The 23996-nt window shown below is 43.1% G+C and overlaps 1 protein-coding gene across 1 annotated transcript in view; it reads right to left on the minus strand.

Annotated features, from left to right (window-relative positions):
- The window catches only part of OXSR1 (oxidative stress responsive kinase 1), a 92205-nt gene that overhangs the window by 51987 nt on the left and 16222 nt on the right, over positions 1-23996 (minus strand). The window contains exons 2-3 of the mRNA XM_051768367.1: positions 20759-20871; positions 11064-11172 (exon numbers count right to left, since the gene is read on the minus strand). Coding sequence (XP_051624327.1) covers positions 11064-11172; positions 20759-20871 — 222 coding nt within the window. The remainder of the gene's footprint in view (positions 1-11063; positions 11173-20758; positions 20872-23996) is intronic.

Raw genomic sequence — 23996 nt, forward strand, 5'->3', positions numbered from 1 at the left:
CAGCTAGTTTAGAAGAGCTGAGTTCAGTTTTAGAAAAGTTTAGAGAAGTTCATTCTTCCTAATCCACAACCAAAAAAAACATAAGTTTTTTGTATCTGAAGAACAAAAACTTACTCTCATGAGTTTGGTCAGTGGGGGAATTACAAATTCCACCCTGTAAATTCTTGAAGTGGAAAAATACAATGAAGGTGTTTGGTTTGATTTTCTTCTCATCCTTCAGGTTCAGGTAGACAAAACCCCCTTCCTCCTTTAACATTTATTTTATTAACTATCCCATCTGAATTTCTAGGCCAAAACAATTGTACAAATCATTTTTATTTTCCTTTTGGATTCTCGGACAAAAGCAAAAAGGCTGCAACATTTGAACACAAACACCACATGGAAAGGCTCATTTTGCACAACTCAAACTGCACAGGCAACAATTCCCTGGGTGCACAGTGTCCCTCAGTTTGTGTAAAGCAGTATGTGCTGAGCTCATCTCACAGCCTGCTGAAGCCAGGAGAGCCACTATTCCCACTCTCCATCTCCTCTAGCCCTCCAGCACCAGTCCTCACACTGTATACACCAAGACACCCACTAAATCCACTGAAAAACACACTGAGGGAGAAATGGGTTGGTAGTGAGCACAACCTGTGAACAGATGAGGTCTCCTTTTTTTTTTGGAGACAACAAAGAGGAAAAGGAAGGCAGGAAGGAGGGAGAAACATTTGTGAATGGGGGAGTAAATCCCTTCTGTCAGCAGCAAGTGGTTAGACCAGCTCCCTGGCTGCCCTGAATGGTACCTCCAGCTTTCTCTTCGCAAAAAAATCTTTGCTTGGTTCAGGATATTTGCAGAGGATGCAGTCTTAACACAGCAGAAATTAACAGAAATAGGAAAAAAAAAACAAAGGAAAATTAAAAAAAATATAGAAATGTAGTTACATTACATCCCCCCAACATTTTATGCAAAAGTACTCTTCAGCCTTCCTTTACCCCACCTGAGCAGAGAAACACACTCATGTTTAGTGAGTCTGGACATGGGTCTCAACCAAAGGTTTCACCCAGACATAATTCAGGGTGTTTTGACATATACACTGGACTTCCTGAATGAGAGCAAGATTATCTCTACTGAAGGAAACTGCAAAACCCCAAATGTCAGCGCATGTTCCCCTTCACTGAAGTCTCACCTTCATGTTCTGAGAAAAGGATCTTCTGTTGTGTGTCATGAGGACTTGCGGGGACTTCAGCCTGTCACGTTTTCATATTTAAACAGTTCATGTTTACAAACCTCAATGTTTCTTATTTTGGACAAGAATTTTTGTGACACCAAGAAAAAAACCACCAAAATCCCCTCTACTTTCACTGTTCAGGTCTTTCCTCTCAAATGTGCCTTTATCTGGAGAACAAACTGTCACTTGTTTTGGAAGTCCAGTGAAAATATGTGGTTCTTCACGTACTCGTTTTGTCCTCTTTCCACCCACAACTCTGTTAGCAGACTTTGTTCACAAGCATTTCCCTTCTCCTGCAAAGGGCTCAGGGAACATGAGGAGGCAGATCATATGGTGCTCAAATTCATTTGGTCAAAAATTCCTCTGTTTAGCCAAGTCAGAGGTTGTATTTAACCCAGAAAAGGGGGTGGAGGGCAGACAGACAAGAGGGCACGCACAGAGCCAGCCTTGGTTGTGAAAGGGCTGATTCACACCCAGGCTGTATCTGCTCCCAGTCCTGCCTGCCACTTTTTAAGCACAATTTTTTTTAAAAACCACTTTCACATTGAGGTGTTCATAGAAGTGGGGGGAATTTGCCAGTCATCTACAGAAAGGAGAACAGTAAAAAAAAGGATCAGCAAAATGCTTAGTGCAGGAAACAGCAGAAAAGCAACACAACAGCCACCTTTCTGTTGGAGAAAATGTTATTAGGATCATCCCCACTTTGTCTGCTCAGGGTTTGGCTTACTGGCACCACAACACCATGAAGTTGGGATTTTTCCACCTCACAAATCAATACATTTGGGAGTTGATCTCAATTCCCAACTCAATTACAACTTCATAAAGCACAGAACCATGGAATACAAAGGAAGAAGCCAAGCTGCACTTCCAAGCACTGCTTTGTGCCATGCTCGAAATCTTCCAGCATTCTGGCTCAGGAAGCCTGGCATGGAGCAGTGGAATACCCAGAACTCCAAACAGAAACACACAGCCAAACAAAAAACTACTTTGAAAGCAGAAGTCATGGGAATTTCGCCATTAAGAAAAACATCTTCAGCTAGGTCAGGATTGGATTTTAGAACCAGGCTGATAAACTCAATGCAGAATTGTTCCCAAGGGTCCCAGTTAAGTGTGTGACACACTCACCAGGGTAAGAACTCCACTGCACCAGGATGCAGACAAATACTCACACCAGCTCCACAAGAGAGCAGTGGATCAGAGCCCTATCCTGAGTCCAAGGGGAAAACCAGATCATTTTGCACAGAGTGGGCTGTTCCCAGTCCACCAATACAATAACTGCTAAAATGAACTGGAAATTAATTCAGCTGAACTGGAACCTTGATCTAAACCACACAAGAGCATGTGCTTTACAAACTGACCACACTGCTTGAAAACACCAGCATGACAGCAGGCACTGCCAGCTCCTGAGCCAGCTTCCAAACCAGTTTAGGAGTAACTGGGGAAGTGAGAGAACATCTGAATGCAGCTGGATCTCTGATTAAATGCAGTTTCACTATGGATTTGTGCTCCATGTGCAAACTGTTCTATCTCACTGTATAAGACAGAAGTCTCCCATAATCTAGTGGCCAGAAGATGGGATTCACATTGGAAATAAGGCACCTAGCTCTGTATTATAGAACAGTTGCAAGATTTTCAAGGGGAAAACAAATCCACTGCAATGCCTTTAAAAGAAAAAACAACATCTTTGATTCCTCCCTAAAATAAAACTTCAATTGTAGATAACATTATGAAGCACTCTGGTGTGTATCACACATGGCACTAGGTTTGATTACAACAATTCCCTCACGATTTTCTTCATTAAAAATGCACAAGTAGCAAGTACAGACTCACAGCACAGGAGGGTCAGTCAGCCTCAAGTGAGAGAGAACAAAAGAAATTAGGTTTGGCTGAAGCTGACTGGAAAGCTCTTCCAAGCCCAGAAGGGAAGCATATCAGGAAAAGACAAAACAAGACACAGAGAAAAGGGTCAGAACTGGAGTCTAACCATAAATATAAATAATGCTGTCATTAACAAGGATGTTTAAAGAAATCTAGTGATGAGCAGCTAATCTCAAAGCCCAACAGAAGACAAAAGAAAGGAGACAACGTTTAGGGATTGATGGGGAAAAAATGCAGCTATAAACAAATTTCTGCCCATCAAATATGCACCGTGCAGCACATCAACAGGAAGCCTAGGAGATGTTGTGCAATCTGATAAAGCATTTAGCATGGTTTGTCATTCATCACTGAAATGTCTCAGTGTACTCTGACACTAGTGGTCATGGAATACATCTACTCTGTACTGCTGTACTCAACTGTATAGCAACTGAAACCTAAGGGGTCTTCTGCTGAAATTCCCAAGTTTCCCAGTCTGCTCCAAAAGCTGCTAATGCAGTAGCTCCTAATGACAGCACAAGTCATCAGGAACTCCCAGGACACAGACTTATCCTCACCTGACAGAGTCCCACCTGTAACTAGTGCAGGTCAAAGGCAAACATGCAGTGAGTGACTTTTTCTGGAGTCCTTATTGCTCACTCCAGCTCTTCAGACAGACAGACTAATGTCTGTAGAGCTGCACAATAGGAACAGGGGTCCCACTGCTCCCTCCAGTTTCCCCCAGGAGTAAAGAGTGAGAAGCCCCACAGTCGTCTTTTCCCGTTTTGGCAAGGCTAGAGACTATCTGATTAGGCCTGACTCAATCCACCAAAGCCAACTTTCCAGGAGCAAGTAGAGCTGATTTCCACCCATGACAACAGTATCTGAACAATGAAGACACAAGTAACCCACGAGCAGATTAATATCCTGAATTTGTAAGAGACACATATTCAGTTTTTGTACACTGACATCAGACAGACCATTTGCAATGGACTGTCTTGGATCCCAGCAAATGCAGTCCTGTCTTGCACCCTACACACATACCCAGTAAAACTGTCTCTTTCAACACCCTGCACTCTGTGCTGCTCCAAAGACAAAATGAGATGACAGAGTCCCACAGTTCACCAGCTCCCTGTTGTGCCCATGCACCAGCTTACAAAGCCATACTGTAAGTGGGATCACTGCAGTAACTGGTAATCTGGTTTTGCAGGCAGGGTGGAGACCAAACAGCCAGGAACTCCTTAAATCAGCTTTGCTGCTGAAGAAAACTTCCATGTAATCACACCCTCAGGGCAAGAAGTCCTAATTGTTCCACTGATTCACTTTCGACAGTAAACCACCACAAACATCAACACTTCCTCTTCCAAATCCAGAGCACATTTCTTTGACCTCACCTACTCCAGCAAGCCTGTGGAATGGCATTTAGGAAGCCTGTTTCTGACATTCTTCCTCAGGAAAGGAAGAAAGTATCCACATGACAGTCTTCAGTGACACTGCTTAATGTTTCAGCACATGGGGCTGAGCAGAGAAGGGCTCGAAAACCTGAGCAGAAAGAAAAGCTGATTTGGAACAAGATCACAGATAAATGCAGGAGCATTCCAGCTGGAATCTTACGTGTCCCCAGAGGCAAAAGAAATGTACAGCAGAGCTGGTTGCTGTGGGAACCATATCTTGCGTGTTATAATATAACTTAGGTGACAGAGTAAAGACACAGGATAAGTTAAATGCAAAGAAAATTCCTCCTTTAACTTGGTCTGGCAAGCAGAACAGGAAAATTTAATGGCTTAATTTAATTTCCAACCAAAAAAAAAAAGGCAGGTAACAGTACCTGCATTGATTTGCCATTTGAAGGCCTGGCACAAATAGGATGTAAAACAGTGCTGGGGATTACTACACAACTTTGTGAGAACCAAAATCTGCCCCAAATCTGATGAACCCTGATGCTGAACAGGCTGCATCTTTGAGAACTGGGAGTTGGCAGATTCATCACTGCTTCTTTTAAGACATCCCAGCACTAGCCAGCAGTTTCGTTGAGCCTGACTGTCACCAGAGCCAGGAACTGAATCTGCACCTTGTCAGTCTCTGGCAAACAGATGAAGAAAATGCACAAGGAAGAGCTGCTTGGATTCGGTACTTCTGGGGCTGAGAAATACAGATACAGCAAGAGAACACTGAAGGAAGGGAAAGGACAAATTATATAAAGCAAAGGAAAAGACATTTCAGTAGATTGCTGGAGTTTCTAGTTTTGAAGTTTCTTCTTAACCCCGGTTAAACATCCTGAGAGGGAAAGTTGAGGAAAATTCCATTTTTTGCCTCCTTCCCTCCAGAGCACTTGCATTGATGCCTAAGAAACACGACAAGATCAAGGCAGAAAATAAGATAATACAATAAAGGGAGCAAAACAGCCTATTGCAGTTGAGATCAAAACATTTATAGGAGAAAATCTGAAGACAAACTATTTATTTTTTCATGCTTTTCCTATTACAGGGGACAATGGTGATGTATCTACACACAATCATGTACATTCTGCAATCATGCACAGTCCCATCTCCTGCTTCTTATCCTTAATTGTTTGAAATTAAGTTGTGCTTCTACAAATAAAATTAAAACCCCTCAGGATGGATTAAAAACAGCATAGCTCTCTCCTAAGAAAATAATTCAACATAAACAGAAGGATTTCTAAGAACCCGTGGCTTACACTTTGATCATAATTCAGTTGGAATTCGGAGAGGCCAGATCAGAGATTAACACAGCAGAAATGGAACATGATGTCCTGTGTCCCCAGTGGAGACCTAAGACTTGCCTACCTCCTTTTTGGTCTGGCTTGCTGAACTTGAGATCAAAGGTTGAAGTAAGAAGTTGATCAGATAATCTGTAAAACTTTCGGAAAATAAAAGGTTTAACTATTTCAATACACTAATCTCCTTAGCAGATTTAATTAGAAGGCTTCCAGAAGGCAGAATATCCAAGAGCCCCATTTGGAAATGTTTCAATATTTAAAGGTTTTGCATACAGTTTAAAAAATATTTTAGAGGTCTCACTGGCTGTGGGCTAGGGCAGTAAAAATTGTTGTGTGATGTAGCAAGTCACCAGAGCCAGCTGTTTCATAGCAGCAACTGTTTTACAGAGTTATCTACAGCCCTGGGTCACCTGTGAAATGAGAGCTCTTGTTAAATGCAGTGAGAATTTAGAAGAGCAAGAAGGTCACGGTCAGTAAAAGCATAAGAACAAAAGGACAGCTGCTCCTCTTCCTACTAAAAAGCCACAGGAGTTTGAGAGCAGGACTGGGCTTCAGCTGGCTTTAAAAAGGCATGAGTAAAATTCATGACAGGGGAATGCCAGGGAGGCAAAGAGCAGGTCAGCAGTTGTCTAGAAATAGCCATTGGAGTTTAGCTTGGAGTAACACCGGACCCAAAGGCTGGGGTGTCAAGTTGACATTGCTAAGCTTAGATCCCTACAAAACTTCCATCATTAGAGAAAAGAGTCTGAAATTTCTACCGAAGGGAACAGAAACAGAAAGCTGACACAGACACACGTCACCACATCTGAAAGAGGGTGTCACAGTAACTGGACACACTGGCACCTCGTGTCAGGACCAGCTGGATCTCATCACAGCCACGTTTCTGCCATCAGCAACTCCACACCTGCTTCGGTGTCAAATCTGCCAGTTCAAACTGCTCCCAGCAGTGATTCCAAGCAGCCTGACTGGGCTCTGATGCACATCAGCAGCTCTGTGCTGCTCCCCAGCACATCACCTCCTCACTGCTGGAGATTTCCAAAGACACAAAACAGTATCTTCCACCAACACAGCACTTGTGGAGACAAACAGCTCTGTTTCAGTGACAATGTCAGTCAGGTAATTAAGGTACCTCTGAGTGCACTGTCAGCCGGCTCAGAGGAGCCAGGCACTGTCAGACAACAGCACTCCATGGATTTAGAGTATTTTCCCTTAGAGACATCTCTGAAACACTTGCATGTATGGCTAGATTAGGATTTCATCAAAAAGACTGCAGCCAGAAAATAAATTAAACTGCACTTACAACAACAACAAAAAAGGCTTGCATTACAGACTGGGCTGTCTTGTGGGCTGTTTATCAAAGTAATAAGGTCAGAGTAAGTAGGCTGAAATTAAAACTAGTTTCAGCCTGAAAGCACACGCCAGCGTACACTGATGGAAAAGAAGCAATTAGATTCTGAACTTTTACCCAGAATAAATTCTCAAGTACAAAAGTCACAATCAAGATACAGAATGGACATCAAAACATATTTCACATGTGCTCACTGGGATGTACAAATCTCGGTCCACACTTCCTGAGTAGTTCAATGGAATGAAAGAGTTAGGCTGCACCCTGGTTTTGGTTTTGTTTGTTTGGGGGTTTTGTTTGTTTGTTGTTCTTGTTGGTTTTTTTTTTTTTTTTTTGCTGTCTGATTTATAAACCAGCCCAAAGGTTTTTCCTGTTGAGAAACCCAGGTCATTATTTTTCCCACTGGATGACAAATGACAGCAAAATGAGTCACTTTATTACTGATAAGGACTACGCTCAAAGGAATGAGAAGCAGTGTTAAAAGTGTCTCTTGTTACATAAATCACTCAGCCTAAAACCAACTGAAAATAGTCTCATTAAAAGTGAATGAAAAAGCTCTTCAGTCAGAAAGCTCCAAACACAAGTTTCTTTCTCCATCCTTAAGACTGTCCTGTAGAATTTGCCTATGAGATCTGAGATTTCTCAAGCATAGACTTAAATAAAGTATAAAGTGAAAACAGCTGAAAAATACCTCTCAAGGTACCCTCTTGCTTAGAAACTGCCAGGTCATTCTCAAACTCTTTCCATTTACTTTAGCAATTCCTCCAGCCCTCAAATGATTGATTTTAAGTGAGAAAATTTAACAGACTCCCAGAAATGTTGGGAGGGGGAAGAATTACACTAGTCTGTCTTTTATGGTCTGACCCTGGTCTCCAACATATGCAACAGAGTAAGAAGCAGTGAAATTTCCTAGCACTGCTTTACTGGAAGTCCCCCACTGAATGCCAGAGCTGAACAAGGGTCAATTATCAGGCTGTATAACATAAAAGCCCATTAAAAAGGAATATTAAATGAGAAGCAGGTCTTCATTCACACCTCCAAGAGGCTGGTTCTGAAGCAGTGATTATTTTTCCAGAAATTTTCCAGCATAGTCTTTACATCTGTGGTGCCTCAATAATGAAATGATGGTCCATAAAGAGCCTGACTTTTTCCCAGCTTTACATAAAAAAAAAACCCACCTCCACACAAAATTGAGAACAAACAGAAACAGCATTTGGTGGTTCAAGGATGAGCCTCTCTGTGACTTGATTCAGACAGAAAACTGCTGTGAAATGACTGAGGTAGCTGTGCATTTTCTTCAAAGAGGTTGTGTACTCTTCTGGAAAAGGCCAAGCCCATTGCTGCTGCATCTCCAGCACCCCTGAAATGCCATTTCCTCATGTTGTGGAAATTTTCCCATAGATACACATTTTATACACACACCAAAACTTGCTGTAAGCCGGCAGGGGACTCTTTTCCACACACAACCAGCCATCATATCTTTAATGACCTGTTACATGTCCCTCCAAGAAAAGACAGAGTATTGCTTAACGACACATGAGCACAGGAGGCATTAAAAACCCTTTAAGACAGACTTAAGTTGGTATGAAATGAGATTTCCCTCAAGAGAACTGCTAAAATCCTCTAAAGAACATCTTCAAAGACACATGTTTTATGGGCACTGTTGAGCTCTTGTGGAAAAAGCCAACAGGTTTGGCCAGATTTTTCCACATCATCTTCTGGCATTTTACAGTTTTCAGAATTAAGCCAAGAACAGAGAAGCCAAGAAGTTTTTGTTTGAAAGCAAGAAAACAGGGATTTTTTTTTTTTCAGTTTTCAATTCCTTTTTACTAGGATGCCAGGAAAATGAAGTCTTCCTAAACACAGGCCTAAGATTTAGCAACAGTCCTTTGTGTTATTATCCAGAACTTGATTCCACTTCTTGTCTCAACTGTAACTTAAACAGGGATCCTGGAAAATATTATGACATCAAATAAAACATTACTGATAAGAACTTTTAAAACACTATCAAAAAAAGCTGTTTCTCCAGTGTCAGAGAGAATAAACTCAGAAAGAGGAAATTTCCCTGGCTCTGTGTAAACTATGCAGTGATTTTAAAAAGCTACACTGTCACGTTTCAGTGTTAGTAGTGATGTACATAACATGAGAAGCTAATTCTGAGCTGAATGGGTTCAAGTTAAATATTGTTATTCATGTATTTAAAATATTTATTTCTTTTATTAATATTTACCCACCCCCATGAGCTGGAAGACAGGAATGGAGAAGCAGAAAGAAGCCCCCATAATCCGAGGGGAAATCCAAGGTTAGCAAGCTGCTACACCACTTAGACACACACAAGACTATGTGTGGATGGGATTCACCCAACAGTACTGCGGGGGCTGGTGGAAGTGCTCCCCAAGCCACTTTCCATCATTTACCAGCATTCCTGGCTCCCCAGAGATGTCCCAGTTGACTGGAAGTTAGCAAATACGACACCCATCTACAAGAAGGGCTGGGAGGATCCATGAAACTACAGGCCAGTCAGTCTGACCTCAGTGCCAGGGAAGATCAGGGAGCAGATCATCTTGAGTGCCATCACACGACACATACAGGACAACCTGGTGATCAGAACCAGCCACTGTGAGTTTGTGAAAGGCAGGTCCTGCTTGACCTCCTTCTATGACAAGATGACCCTTGTCTGTGGATGAAGAAAAGGCTCTGGATGTTGTCTCCTAGACTTTAGTCAAGCCCTTGACACCATTTCCCACAGCATTCTGCCAGAGAAACTGGCTGGGTAAAAAGAGGCTGGATGGACAAGGTCAAAGAGTGGTGTTGAATGGTGCTACATCCAGTTGGTAGCCTGTCACCAGTGGTGTCCCTGAGGGCTCACCATCGGGGCCAGTCCTGTTTAACACCTTCACTGATGATCTGGACAAGGGGATCAAGTGCACCCTCAGTCAGTTTGCAGATGACACCAAGTTGGGTGGGAGCATTGATCTCCTGGAGAGTAGGAAGACTCTACAGAAGGATCTGGACAGGCTGGAGAGATGGGTTGAGGCCAGTGGTATGAGGTTCAACAAGGCCAAGTGTCAGGTCCTTCACTTGGGTCGCAACAACCCCAGGCAGTGCTACAGGCTGGAAAAGAGTGCCTGGGAAGCTGCCCAGTGGGGAAGGACCCGGGAGTGCTGGTTGACAGTAACTGAACATGAGCCAGGTGTGCCCAGGTGGGCAAGACAGCCAATGACATCCACTGGCTTGTATCAGGAACAGTGTGGCAGCAGGACCAGGGAAGTGATTCTGCCCCTGTACTCGGCACTGGTGAGGCACCTCAAGTCCTGTGTGCACTTCTGGGCCCCTCATGAGCAGAAAGACATTGGGGTGCTGGAGCAGGTCCAGAGAAGGTTAGTGGAGCTGGAAAAGGTCTGGAGCACAAGTTTGATGCAGAGCAGCTGAGGGAGCTGGGGGTGTTTAGCCTGCAGAAAAGGCTCAGGAGAGACCTCATCACTCTCTACAAGGAGGTTGTAGCCAGGTGGGGGTCAAGCTCTTCTCCCAGGTAACAAGTGATAGGGCAAGAAGAAATGACCTCAAGTTGCACAGTGGAGGTTTTGATTGGATATTATGAAGAATTTCTTCATGGAAAGCATTGTCAAACATTGGAACAGGCTGCCCAGGCAGTCTGCAGGAGTCACCATCCCTGAAGGTATTTAAAAGACATGCAGATGTGGCACTTGTGGATACAGTTTAGTGGTGGCCTTGGGAGGGTTGGGTTAATGGTTGAATTTGATGATCTTAAAGGTCTGTTCCAACCTAAACTCTACGAGTCTATGAAATCTCTTAATTCACAAGTGGGAAGCTTAGGAGGTAAATAAGGGAAAGGGTACTACAGGAAGACAGGTTTTTACGTTGCCTTTTAGGGTAAAGAAATTGCACCACTCACCTCCACTAAGTAACTTCATCACCAGCCAAAGCTCATCTTTCACCACGAACGATGTGTAGTAAGATACAATGTTGGGGTGATGGCACTGACTCATGGCTTGAATTTCTTTCTGTAGAGAAAAATAAAGCATTAGCAGTTGGACCCAGTGATTATTACCCCTCGGGCACAGAAGTTATCTTCATCTTCCTCAAGACACAAAGAGGGTGCAAAGGAAAAGGATAACTCAAAGCTAAACAAAGGAAATCCAGAAATACTCTAAACACTCAGACTGCATCAAAGGTATTTTAGGGTGCTCTGCCTGCCTGTCCAGAAGGAAGAAAAAACTGACCAAGAAGTCTTTGTCAAGGACAATGAAGTGGTGGCAACCAAAACACTTGCATGCAGCCACAAGAGAATACTCCCAAGAATTCACACATCTCTGACCTAAGAAGTTCCTGTTGACTTCTCCTTTCATTAAGACATTACACAACAGATGCTTAATCTGTTGAAGACTATCATTTGGATGAGAAAGGGAAATATCTACCTCTGGGAAAAAAAGGCCTCTTATTCCTAACGTTTCTTCCCAGCAGGAAAGCAGATGGCTTAGCTCAATCAGGTTGAAGGCACAAAGGACAGCTGTATCCTTTGTCATACTGGAAGAAGAGGGAAATCACTTTGAGATTAGAAAGTCATTAGCTACTACAGATGGAGGACAATATGAAATATGTTCAGATATTAAACTGTTTTGAGTTTTGACCGTGCTTAGTCTTAGATTTGGTTATGGGTTAAGGGTCGAGGTGTTCCAGGTTTTGGGCAGGAACAACACCATAGAAAGCACTGACTGATTTCATTATGCAAGCACAAATCACCAGTCTGGACAGAAAGCCTCACAGTTTCTTGGCTGTCCACAGACAAAAGCCATCCCTTAAGCCAAGCCTGGCACCCTGCACTGCACCCAGCTGAGCCATTGTGCTTTAGCCAAGTTGTACCTTCAGCCAAGTTCCCCAACCTGTCAAGTTGTTCCCTCCAGCATCACCCACAGCAGACCCTCATACCCCAAACTTCAGCTCTCAACTAAGACATTCCTTCACTGAACATGTGGATGCCACTCACTTTTCAAAGGTTTAATCCCTGCTCACTGTCAGCCTCTTCCCCATGACACAGACTTAGCTGACCCCATAATCCCAAACTCATGGGGAAGGAGGAGAGCAAGGGTCCTTCACACCCTGATCCTTTCCCCCCTCTAAGCACAAGACCTCCCTGGTTTGAAGTACAAGAGAGAGCTCTGAGGAGAATTTACTCGTGTCCAGGACACCCCACAAACGCAGCACATTCTCCTGCTCATGTGCAAAGCTCTGCCTGTGACCGAGCACAGCGCAGAGGCAAACTGCTTCCCCTTGGCAAGGCTTTACTGGCAATCACAGCTCCAAAGGAACAGGCTCATGTTGATTTATCCACTTAATACTGCTTTTCAGGGAATAGGTGCATTTGAGGAATCCAAAGCAATCGGTTCCTCTTTCTGCTTCCCCCAGAAGAGGCACCAACTTTCCAGGAAACTTCAACAAGCAGATTAAAGAAGAATCCTTCTAAACAGGAAAGGATATTTCAGGAGTGGGGAATAGGCTATTCATCTCCATGTAGACACTCTTTGCCTAAAAACCACTCTGTGAAAATAAATACAGCCTAAAACAATATCCTCTGCTTACTCTGACAGCTCCAGCTCCCTTCCTTGCAAACATTCACTTGTATCAAGCCATTTTTCAAAAAGGAAATAAATCAGCAGCTTTGGGGTTTTCTATGGCTTTCTGTAGTTCTCTCTCTGACAACTAAAAAATACCACATGTGCACAAGTGGCACCAGAGGAAACTGAGGCAGAAAGCAGCAGGCAGGACTGGTGATCCATCCTATCAGCCAGTCCTGCCCCAAACCCACCACTCAGAAATGATCTACAGGATCTGTTTTTATCTTTTTTTTAGCTAGACCATTCAAATATTTTGAAGCAGCTCCCTGGGAGATCAAAAGAGTAATACAAGAAATATACACAAACATTGCATATTTTATATATATTAGTGTATTCCACTGCAATTCAGGAGGCAATGACACAAAGTCTGGACCAAGTTTATTTCAGAGCCTAGACCTGAATCAGATCTTTGCCATTTGCACAACCCTGTAAAATGGCCTTTTTCAGGCATTCTGCAACACTTAGTTACTATTTTATTATTTTTCAAGAACTTCCTCTCTCATTCACTACCACAATCTGCTCCCCAGGCTGGGAAGCACAGTTAACAAAATAAATAAATTAAAGAAAAATAGCTCAAGCCTGTCATATGCTTTGGTGCACAAAGAAGGAAAATAAATAATCACAAGCCTGATCTATGCAATTAAACACCTCTGTCAGCCAGAGGATGTGTAACAGAGGCAGATTAATCCATTTCTCACACAGTGTAGCACAGCTCTGAATAATTAACTGCATCACAGCCCATGATTTTCAATGTTTTTACATTAATACCAATCAGAAGGAGCAGCAGCCAGGCAGACTTTTCCTCCCACCCACAGATCCCCACCTCATTTTCAGCAGTTTTCTAGGCTAATCTCACACCTACATCAAAGCTTGGTTCCTCCTCACCCTCAAGACGGCACCAACATCCTGAAGGCTCAGCACATACAATCGTTTTAAGTGATGGTGGCAAATCACAGCAGGATTTGTGTTAAAATGCTTCCTGGCATAACTGAAACCCAGCCAGCTGTGCCATGCATGCACAGTCTGTGCTCCAGCAGCACAAATGCAAGGGCTGAAGGGCTGCTCCTAAAGCAGGAATCCCAGTCAAGGATCACTGGGAAAGTTCTGCTCAAATGCATACTTACAGAACGAGGGAGCAGTTGGGGATAAAACACAGCAACAGCCCTTCTGTGGGTAGTAAGCACAGCTTTAATACTATTTCTAAAGCTTTTTTGAGAGCTTGCTGCTCTTTAAACACAACAAAGCCAAAGCAGGCAGAGGTTTCCTCTCCCCACGCTCTTAACAGGACTGTTATCCCCAGATAACTGAGCTACAACTCTGCTTCCCTTAATTTCCCCAGCATCAAAACTCTATTGGAAGACTCCTAATAAAAATCTCAGCGGTTTCCACACCTCCGTAATTATGTCAGTGCTAAACACCAGCATTTATCTGGGCTGCTCTACACAAGTTTTAAGCTGGAAATGTTGCTTTATTCCCTCTGTGCCAACAGTCATGGGTCACTTGACACAGACCCCCCCAAGCCATGAGCAGATCCGGTGGGTGACGGGCAGCTCTTCCATCCAACACCCCTCACACTCCATGGCTCCAGTGATGAGAGACAGCCTTCCTGCCAATTCCCATAAAGTGCTCTGCTTTCTGCTCAGCTGTGGAGAATGAATTACTGACAACAACATGTCTAGACACAGGCAATGGTTTGGAAATGGTTACATGCTCACCCTGGGCAAGATATTAAAAATATCTGCATTGTCAAACACCAAAAGCAAATAGACTGGGATTAGCTCTAAATGCCTCCATGGCTTCCACTAAGGGTTCTGACAAATGTTTTCAGTACTGCTACGGGCAATAAAAGAAACATTTCAAGGCTTGCAAAACAGTAATAAAACTGCTGTGAAGTATAATTTAGAATCATAAGAAACCTATTAGTCTCCTGTAAGTCAGACATACTTCTGGAGATCTGCTGTTTTGGAAGGGGGTTTATTTGCCCACTGCCTTATAACTGAAGTTTAAGTTAATAGGAGCGGGTAAGGCTGTTTTAGCTACAGCTCAACTTTCTTAATGGTGTTTTCTGTTCACATCATCACCTTCTAGTCTTTGTGTTTATCTGCCCCTGAGGTTTGCTTCAAAGGCACTTGGCTCTCAAACACAAGGATAAAAATCGTGCTTTATTTAGTTTTACTTCCTACATGTTGACATGAACTCAAGAGATAGAGCACAGCAGCAGAATGCTTTCATGTGGCTACCTGCAACTTCAGAGGAATCCAGAAAGCTGCCAGCTTGACTGCCCTGTTTGAAGGCAATCACGACCATAAGAGAATTGGGGAAGGAAAAGCACAGCTTGGGGAGAAATCAAAGGAGGTCAGATGTGATCACCCCTTGAAAACACCAGTGCTTCAACTATGGCTGGCAAAGATCATAAACCATGAGATTTCAGCTGAGAGATAAGGCATTAAAGCTGCTCTTCATCCTTTTAAAGCAGGATTTATAGCCCCAGTCCTACAGGCAGCCATAACTGTTCACATTTTGCTCCAACTGAAATTCAAATGGCTTAGCTAAAAGGTTGGGAAATTGAGAATATTAATTCATTCCTCTTTCAAAACATAAGCATAACAACAAAGAAAAAAACCCCAAACATGTTCTTCCATCACAATCAATTTGAGAGATGTTTCTATAAGGAGGTGCAAAAAAAGCAAAAAGCTTAAAATCAGAGATTCTGATTCAACTTCCACTCCTTGGATTATTCAACTCCTTACCTCAAGATGTGGCTACAAGAGCTAGAGTGGCATGAGTAAAGAGGGGTTAGATAAGCCCTAGAGCGACGTTGGAAAAGAAACAATTCTGAAAGGGATAAAGAGACTTCATCATTAATTAATCTTAGGTGATGGGAACAAAACACCCCCATGGCAAGTCATTCAGCAGTTGCCCATTTCGATGGCTACTCTTACTCTTCAGCATTATTCAGTGGATCATTAATTCATGCAGTATTAGTGACAACTTACTGAAGGAAGAAAACATTTAAGACTGTTGTGGTGTAGCAGCTCATCCACAGCCATTTTTATTGGTTTCAGCCACCAAGCAAATGAGCAAGTGACTGACAGCTTTACCCTCATCACCAACTAACCTATCACTGACCCTCAGTTGTTCAGATCTATACTAGATGCTTACAGCTCAACAAAGCTTTAAATGTGTGATTAGTCCCCACAGACAACTGTGAACTCACTAAAGTTCTTTACATGCACCATCTCATGCTCATCCAGTACAAGTGAAGGAAGACATTCTACATTCAGGATTTCATGCACCATTAATCCTGATGTTCCTATGAACTTTACTAAAATAAAACAAAACAAAAAAACCAACAATAATAACAACAACAAAAAAAAAACTTCAGCCAGCCCAGCAATTACTATTTCTGTTGTTGCTGCTTTGAAAAGCAATCCAACCAAGCTGTACCCAGCGTAGGTTTAAGTCTTGTGTAAAGCTGCAATCCCATCATGCAAGAAACACACAACATGGCATATCAAATGACCATGCAGAAGCCACATATTATACATCAGATTCCCTGGCATTGACACTTGGGGACTTTTTCCCCTGGGGCAAGTGTAAAGGTCCTCAGACCTGAAAATGGAATTATAATGGCAATTCCCATCAGATGATAGACATGGATGAAAGGTCTGTACTACTACTACACCAGCCTGCTGCTTTGTTCCCAACAACCTTACAGTCTGGTTAATCCACTTGTAGGAACTGCTCTGTCAGATCAAAGGCAGCTCAATATCCTGTCCAAGTCTTCAAAAGAAGGTGTAAAAACCCTATAAAAAGCAGTTACACAGTTATCTGCCCAGAGGGGAGACTTCTGACTAAGCCTGGGCAGTTAACAGTTGGCTTATGCTCTAAACCAGGGGAGTTCATAATCCTTTTTTAAAATCCTATCTAATTTAACCTTCTCAACTATAGGTTGATTTATTTAATCTCACGCAATGTTTGATCTCCGTATTTTTGGCAGAAGTTCCCCAGGTTAATTCCATGAAATTCTAAAGGACATTTCTGATTTACTGCAGTTCAACTTGTTCCCTCTGCCTCCCCAACAGCCCTCTGACCACAGCAGTGGGAGAGCAGTACTTTCCCTTCACTCTTCTTGTGTGTAGACCTGTCAGGTCCAGTCCTATTAGAATCTGGAATCTCTTCCTAGGAGCAGAAACACCACATCTCCCATGCTCTTTCCTTAACCTGTCTCCTGCTGAGTCACCCTAGCCCAGTGTAAAATATCCCATATCTTATGTTGCCCTCTCTGTTGTTCAGTACTCCTGGTAACTGCTAAGGTGACAATCCACATCATCTGCTACTCATGGAGGAAATAAAAAAACAAACATCTGGATGAAAGAAAACTCAGCTTTAATTGCATGAAAATGAAGTGGAGTTTGTGGGCAGAGGGGAGGTTTAAGGCCTTTTAGATTAGTAATTCTTTAAAACAAGAAAACACAGTCATACAAGAAAAAAGCTGGAGGTAGGGTTATTTTGAGGCAGATGTTACACCACTGTGTTTCAAGGATTGGCAACAGCAGCAAAGCAACCAGCATCCCACAATGGAAAAGAGTAAGAGCAAAACACAGCACTCAACAGTGTGCAGCTGTGAAGGACAACACATGGGCAGACTGCTTTCAAACACACACCAAATGCTACATGCTTGTTAACTACCCTGGGCTGCAAGACAAATAAGAAGCGGAACTTCAGTTACAAATCAAGAAGTCCAAGATGAATTGTAGGCCACACTGTATTTGACCACCTCTCCTTACACTCCACTCCCAGTCACACCCTTGAGTAACAATCATTACAAGCTATACTGTACTTTGCTGTCAGCTGAATCCACATGCAGGAAGGATCTGGGAGCATTCAAAAATGTACAGGGAAAAAGACAGAAATCAAGCACTGAAATAAATTCCTGATTAACATCACCTGATTCAGTAGCTGGGCTAGAAAAAAGCACATCTCTGCATGGCACTACTCCTGCTGCCTACATTCTTTATAGCAATTAGCACTTCAGCTGAAGAGCTGAATGCCCTTGACTTGGTTCGCTCTTAATTCAAAAAATTGGTCCTTCCTGCATTTTCCATACCCTGTAGCAACAATAAATTAATCCATTGCATTAACCTAGAATGTCATACGGGGTATGCAAAGCCTGCAGGTTATCCCTGACCACCCACACGGTTCAAGTGTATGTTGAAATACAAGGATAAAGATCAATACCTTTAACAAGCCAAGTCATACCACTTAAATCACTCTAAGCATGGTATCTCCACAAGCCAGAAGGTGGTCCCGGATTTCCTGGCCTCTGGGAACATGCCAGGCTCAAGGAAGCTCAAGGCCACTCACCATTCAGCTCGTGATAGAGCCACTTACTCTGCATTTCCTAACCCCACTCCGAATTAACCTTCCTCTTCTCCTCCATCCCAAGCAGTGGAAGTGCCAACCACTAAGCAGCATGGACATTGAAAGAGATGGAGAACAACCAAACCATCCTTATCAGGATGGCAGAAATGTTTGCTGCTCTCCCTACCCTCTCCCAAGCAACTGTTTTATCCTTTAGCTGGGAATAAAGAGAAGGCTATGGGTCTGAGGCACTGTAGAAAAATAATTATAAAGTCATTTAAGCACAATCTTCCCTTTGCTACCACACTGCCCGACGAGTGGGCACTGCTCTAACACCAGAGCACTGTCCTGACCCCAGGCAGTCCAGCAAAGTTCACAGTGAACTGACTATTGTGCTCAGAAGCCTTCAGAGCAAGGAGAGCTAATGAAAGGCCAACTCGTGTTTTTAACTGCACAGAGGGAGAGAAGAAAGCAAGGAGGGGGTATAACACACCCCAGTATGAACTCATCATCTTTCTATTTGCATTTGCTTCTTTAAACAACTGTAATCTGCAAGGATTTATAGTTACCTTCCTTAGGGGAAAAAACCAAAAACCACACAATCCTTCAGTAAGAAGTAGTTGCTCAAAAAAGTTAATTAAACTAATTGGGGAACTGCCACAAAGGGAGACTGCAAGACTGTAAAACTTGAGAATATTTACTTTAGGGAAGAAGCAAATATGGAAACAAGATAAAAAGAAGTGAAGGTAAGAGCACAGAGCAGAAAAATCAGGAACTTCCATCCTTTCAACTTGTACTGGGAATCAACATCCCATAAACTTGACAAGTTCAAAATAAACCAAGGGAAAACACTTTTTACACAACATGTCTACCTCAGCAGCCAGTGCCCCAGGAAGCTGCTACAGCTCAGAACCATCCTCTCCCCTCCACCATGACTTTAGGTTCAAGAATAATTGCATACCCAAGCCTAGAGAAGGACTCACTCTAGACCTGGTCACAAAACTGGAAGCTCCAGAGACCTGACAACTGCAAGACACTGCAATCCTACCCATAACAGGAAAAATCCTTGTGAGGACCAGGTCAGTCAGGGATTTAAAATATGCAATTAGAAGTACTTATATAAAATTACATGCCAAGTGTGCACAGCATCTCTTTCTGAACCCAACCCTTTTAGCCAGAATTGGCAATTACTCAAAGACTGACAATCTCAATTACTACATCGTGACAATGCAGTCAGGAATACAGCTGAGAGCAGTGTGGACAAGCCACATAAAAGGCTTGAAAAGGGTACCAAGGGTTGGTATCAGGACAAAAAGACCAACTGTGAAAAGGGAAGAGATCTTGAACTCCAGCATGAGCCATAAGAGGATTTGCACACAGGCCACCTTAAGAGTCCTACACGCAACCCTTCACAAAAGCACGAAAATGTGACAGCTTGGATGGAGCCTTTCCTCCTTACAAGGGCAGATTTGCAGATCCCTATAATGATAAAAATATCATCAGTCACTAAACAGAAACCGGAACCATGGTTCAGGTGATTTGCTGAAGATCATACAGGTGTAAAGTTCACCAGGATTCCCAAATTCTGCCCCTGTTTTACTTTCTAACAGCAACCACAAAAATAAGTGCCTGAGGTAACACTATAGAAGTTGTTGTAAGTGGACAGACAGGCAGTATTATAAAAATCCTAGACAGTTGCTTTAGAAGAAAAGATGGTACAAGGCCTCATCTCCCCAGTTTTTACTACGCCAATATTTACTATAGAAAGTTTGACCCCAGAGAGCTTTCTCATTTTAGTGGAGACACCTCAATGTTCACAGGAATGTCCATTTCTGCCTGGCTTAAATCCAGGGATCTTCCACGTGTGAGGTGAGAACTGCAGCACTGCAGAAGCACCAGGTCACACACACAGGGAGAGGAGAAAACCAAGCCCAGCAACATCTGAGCCAGATGAGAAAAGGGCAGTTTCAGTTACCACGGTTACCTCTGCAAGAATCTGTTTTTCATTGAGATAACCTTGAGAAGAGACACACAGCAGAAGGAAATTACAGAGCTACAGCTCCAAAGGACTCTCTCCTGTCCTGAACTCGGAATTACGGGGGTTTCCATATGGCAGCCTGCAGTATGTCAGTGATCCCTTTAGCTGGCATCAGTACCAGAGAGAGATTAGGAACAACAGCTAATTCATTTAGTTTTTCTCTTTGCAGGTGAAGGGGGAAAAAATGTAAAGAACTGCAGGAAGGGAAGAGAAAGCAAAGCCATTCCCTTAAATTGTAAAGGTTCTGGAAGCATGTAGCTCTGGACCCCCTCAAACCACAGAGCTCTGGTGGGTACAGCTGAGCTTCACACTTGCACATTAACTCTGTTCAAAACAAAGGGATTATACAAAGTGCTTAGCTCTAAACAAACAGTCTGAAGTTCTGCAACAGTTGATCTTTTTAACATTTTAAGTACCGTGTCCCCCAACCAGGACAACCGAGCTGCCTCCAGAGGAGTCAGTCAAGTCCCCTCACCTTCACCCCTCCTCAAGAAAGGCTGTTTAAGGCATTCAGCAAAGAGATATTTCAGGGATAACTGAAATACAACTCCCCAGACAATTTTGGTTGCATACCAGGAGTTCATCCATGCTCGTCTGACACTTCTCCAGATTGATCCGTTTAATTGCCACCTTCTCCTTCTTCGGAATGCAGAAGGCCGCCTGCACCACCGCAGTCGCTCCACTCCCTGGGGGTGAAAAAGAGAGTCAGCAACATCTTACAGACTTCAGCACGAAGGGACAGAGGCCAGACAACAAAATTACGAATGCCAGAGGGTAAAGACAGTAGAGCCAAGTGAAAATCCAGTGAAGGCTCTCCAGGTCTCCCCAGTCAGGTCTGTGCAGCCCCATGGGTCAGCTCAGCTGCCACAGCCAAGTGCTGGGCAAACCGAAGGAAAACAAGTGGATCTTTATGATCCCTTCCAGGGATCGTTACAGCTGTGCAGACAAAAAAATCCATCCAGACTCCAGCTTCCTTATAACAGAGGAGTGATTCTACTCATGTACTTTTAAAAGCAATGCCACTGAGGTCACACAGACTTTTAACCTGATGTATTCACCCAAAGTGTCAAAACAAGCCACAGTCTTTGCTACCAAAACTAATGAGATTTTTCAAATATTTTTAGGTACTAATTGCTGTTCTCATCTCTCCTCATTTCATGCAAAGACACGAGGTAGGTTTCATTCAAGCAGGTTCAGCTCCAGTTCTCACACCGCCTCGCTGTCTGGGTTGAGAACCACAGCCAGAGAACATTTAAATTCCAACAGGGAAAAAATACTGCATTTTAATGTACAGTTGTTCAAACTGCTACAACCAGGGATAAGAGTTCTGGATTTAAACTGCTCAGCAATATCATACTCTTTGATATCAAAAGGAGATTGCAACAGTGAGACTTCAAATCTAGTTGATGTTAAGTCTATTTTTGCTGGCCTCCAAAAATTGTTGCAACATTGACGTCTCATCAATAGGACACCTTGTTACTTTACTTTCTACCTTCATCTTGGTTCCCCACATTTACACAACTTCACTGGAAAAGAGTAAATCCAAATTAATAAAAAAGGAGGTAGGATAGGTGGAAAATAGTTCAAGAGCTTCCTATTGCCAACACCTAAAAAATGCTAATAAAAATAAACCCACGGATATTTTGTTTATTAGCCAAGGCATAACCCATGAGCCCATTTAGGCTGAGGAGAGAGATGAGAACAACTATTCTGCATTTTGCAGTAACACACTTATTTTACCAGATTCTCTTGTCCTTAACACTATAAAAACTGCTTCCAGATTCTGAAATTCAGACAAAGCATATTTTTGCAAGCTTTGTGATTTTTGTCTAGTACATTCACATAAACTGGAGGCAAAAGTTTTCAATCTCGTCTTCAAAGGTTACTGAAGCTCCCTACAACCACCATCAATGTTCTTCTCACAGCAAGTTGCACCAAGATAAATTCAAATAAAGTTCCGGGGGGAGGGGGGGGAAAAGAGCTTGAAATCCAGCCTTGAAAGATACAGAAAAACTTCTCCATTCAAAGTCACACTGAAATAAATTGAAAAGTCCTGAACTGTGGGACACTGCTCCTCTAATCTTCAACCAGAACCTGCTACAGTGGAGCTACAGGACTTTGACTTCACTTTATATGGCATTGCCAGTGCACCCTGGACAACAGCATCAGCTTGCCAGGGATTCCCTGCATTCAGGAGTTTACATTTTAATCCCAGAAGGCAACAATGTGCAGAACACAAAATGCTAAGGTTGCTAAAGCTGAACTATTTCACAAAGCAAATGGGTTTTTAAGAAGTTCAAGACTGAGGCCATTTATTACTTGCACAAGTTTTTCAGAGCACGGAGCAAAGCAAAGCTTAGGTGGAAGAAAAAGACAGCAATAGTAGCAAAAATATTTACAAGGGACTTTGAAAATGAAATTTGAGTGCTATAAGCAGGATCTTGAGCAAAGGTTGGAGATGATGTAGGAGTCTGGGCAGATATTTAACACAAAGCGCTCAGAAAGAGCAAAGTGGGGAGGTTTTGACAGCAGAGTTTGGCTACACTGCCAAGAGCAGGGCTGAGATACACAACATTATGCAGGGGACAAACATCCCAAAAGCAAACCTCCACACACACTCCCTGTGGTCACTTTGCCTGGCAAGCAGCAGGTGCAGGAATCCAGCAGCAAAGCAGCAGTCCCAGCACAGATGTATTCCCATTCACTGGGAATCCTGGGTGGCACTGACGTGCTCCTCTCCACCCAGTACCTGCTTTCCTAACTTTTTTCTGCAGCTTCTCTGGTGGGGAAAAAACAGTAAAACCACATAAAGACTCAAGACAAAGAGGGCAGAGCACACAGAAATGCTGGCAAAAGGCAGGAGTGAGTTTGCACTTCCTAGCACTGCTGGTCTCCCTACTGCAATTGCCTTTTGGAAGTCGGAATAAAAAACAAACACGGTATCATTTCTTTGGAAAGTGTCAGATCCCAGAAGAAATGTTGCTGCTGACACATTCAAAGCACCAGTATTGTGATTTCTTTCTTTGGATGTCTTGGTGCATAGTAATAGAGGCTGAAAACACAAGCCAGACGCCGTTAAGAATATACAACTGCACACCTCAGAGGATTGTCTTGTCACACAACCCTTTGCACTCCTCAGTTAGTTCTTCAGTGTGTATTTTCATCTCACAATCCTCATTGATATGAGAGTACCTGTGCTCAAAGACTATCTCAGATGCTCAGTAGTGTCAGCACACTCCTGCTTCCCCCCACAGCATGACATCCTGGGATTTTTGTGCCAGTTAAACTCAGCTGGTGTAAGCACGACTGGCAGAGGTGCTTCTTACGATCCGGATGCAATACCACTCCTGGAGACCAAATCTTTCACAAGATGAAGTCCAGGGGGTTATAGAAGTGACTACACAAAGAATAGCTTTGTGTTTTATTGTTTTAAGATGTTACTACCAGAAACAATAGATACAGACTAATTAAAAGCAGGACCACTCATGCTACAGATCTTTCCCACTCTCTGAGTCTGTGGGATCAATGCTCACTAGGACTTGAGGGCAAAAACTGCTTTTCACTAAGTGTTTGGACAATGCCCCAGCCTACAGGGACCCGATCTGTTAGGAGTGTGTGGCATTATTTTAACAGTAATGAAATCCCAAACTAAATCCTTCTGGGCACATGGCAGGGAATCATCCGAACTCGAGACTCCTCCCATTTAATTCCCTGCTGCTCCTACTTTTCTGGCAGCTCTGTTTAGTTCGATCACCACCTGCTCTCCCCACTCCCCCCTCTCCCGCTAATTCGTCATTTCTTTCAGCTCCTC

Source organism: Manacus candei, unplaced genomic scaffold, assembly GCF_025592945.1.
Source record: "Manacus candei isolate 608988 ecotype Guabito, Panama unplaced genomic scaffold, ASM2559294v1 h1tg000094l, whole genome shotgun sequence".
NCBI lineage: Eukaryota > Metazoa > Chordata > Aves > Passeriformes > Pipridae > Manacus > Manacus candei.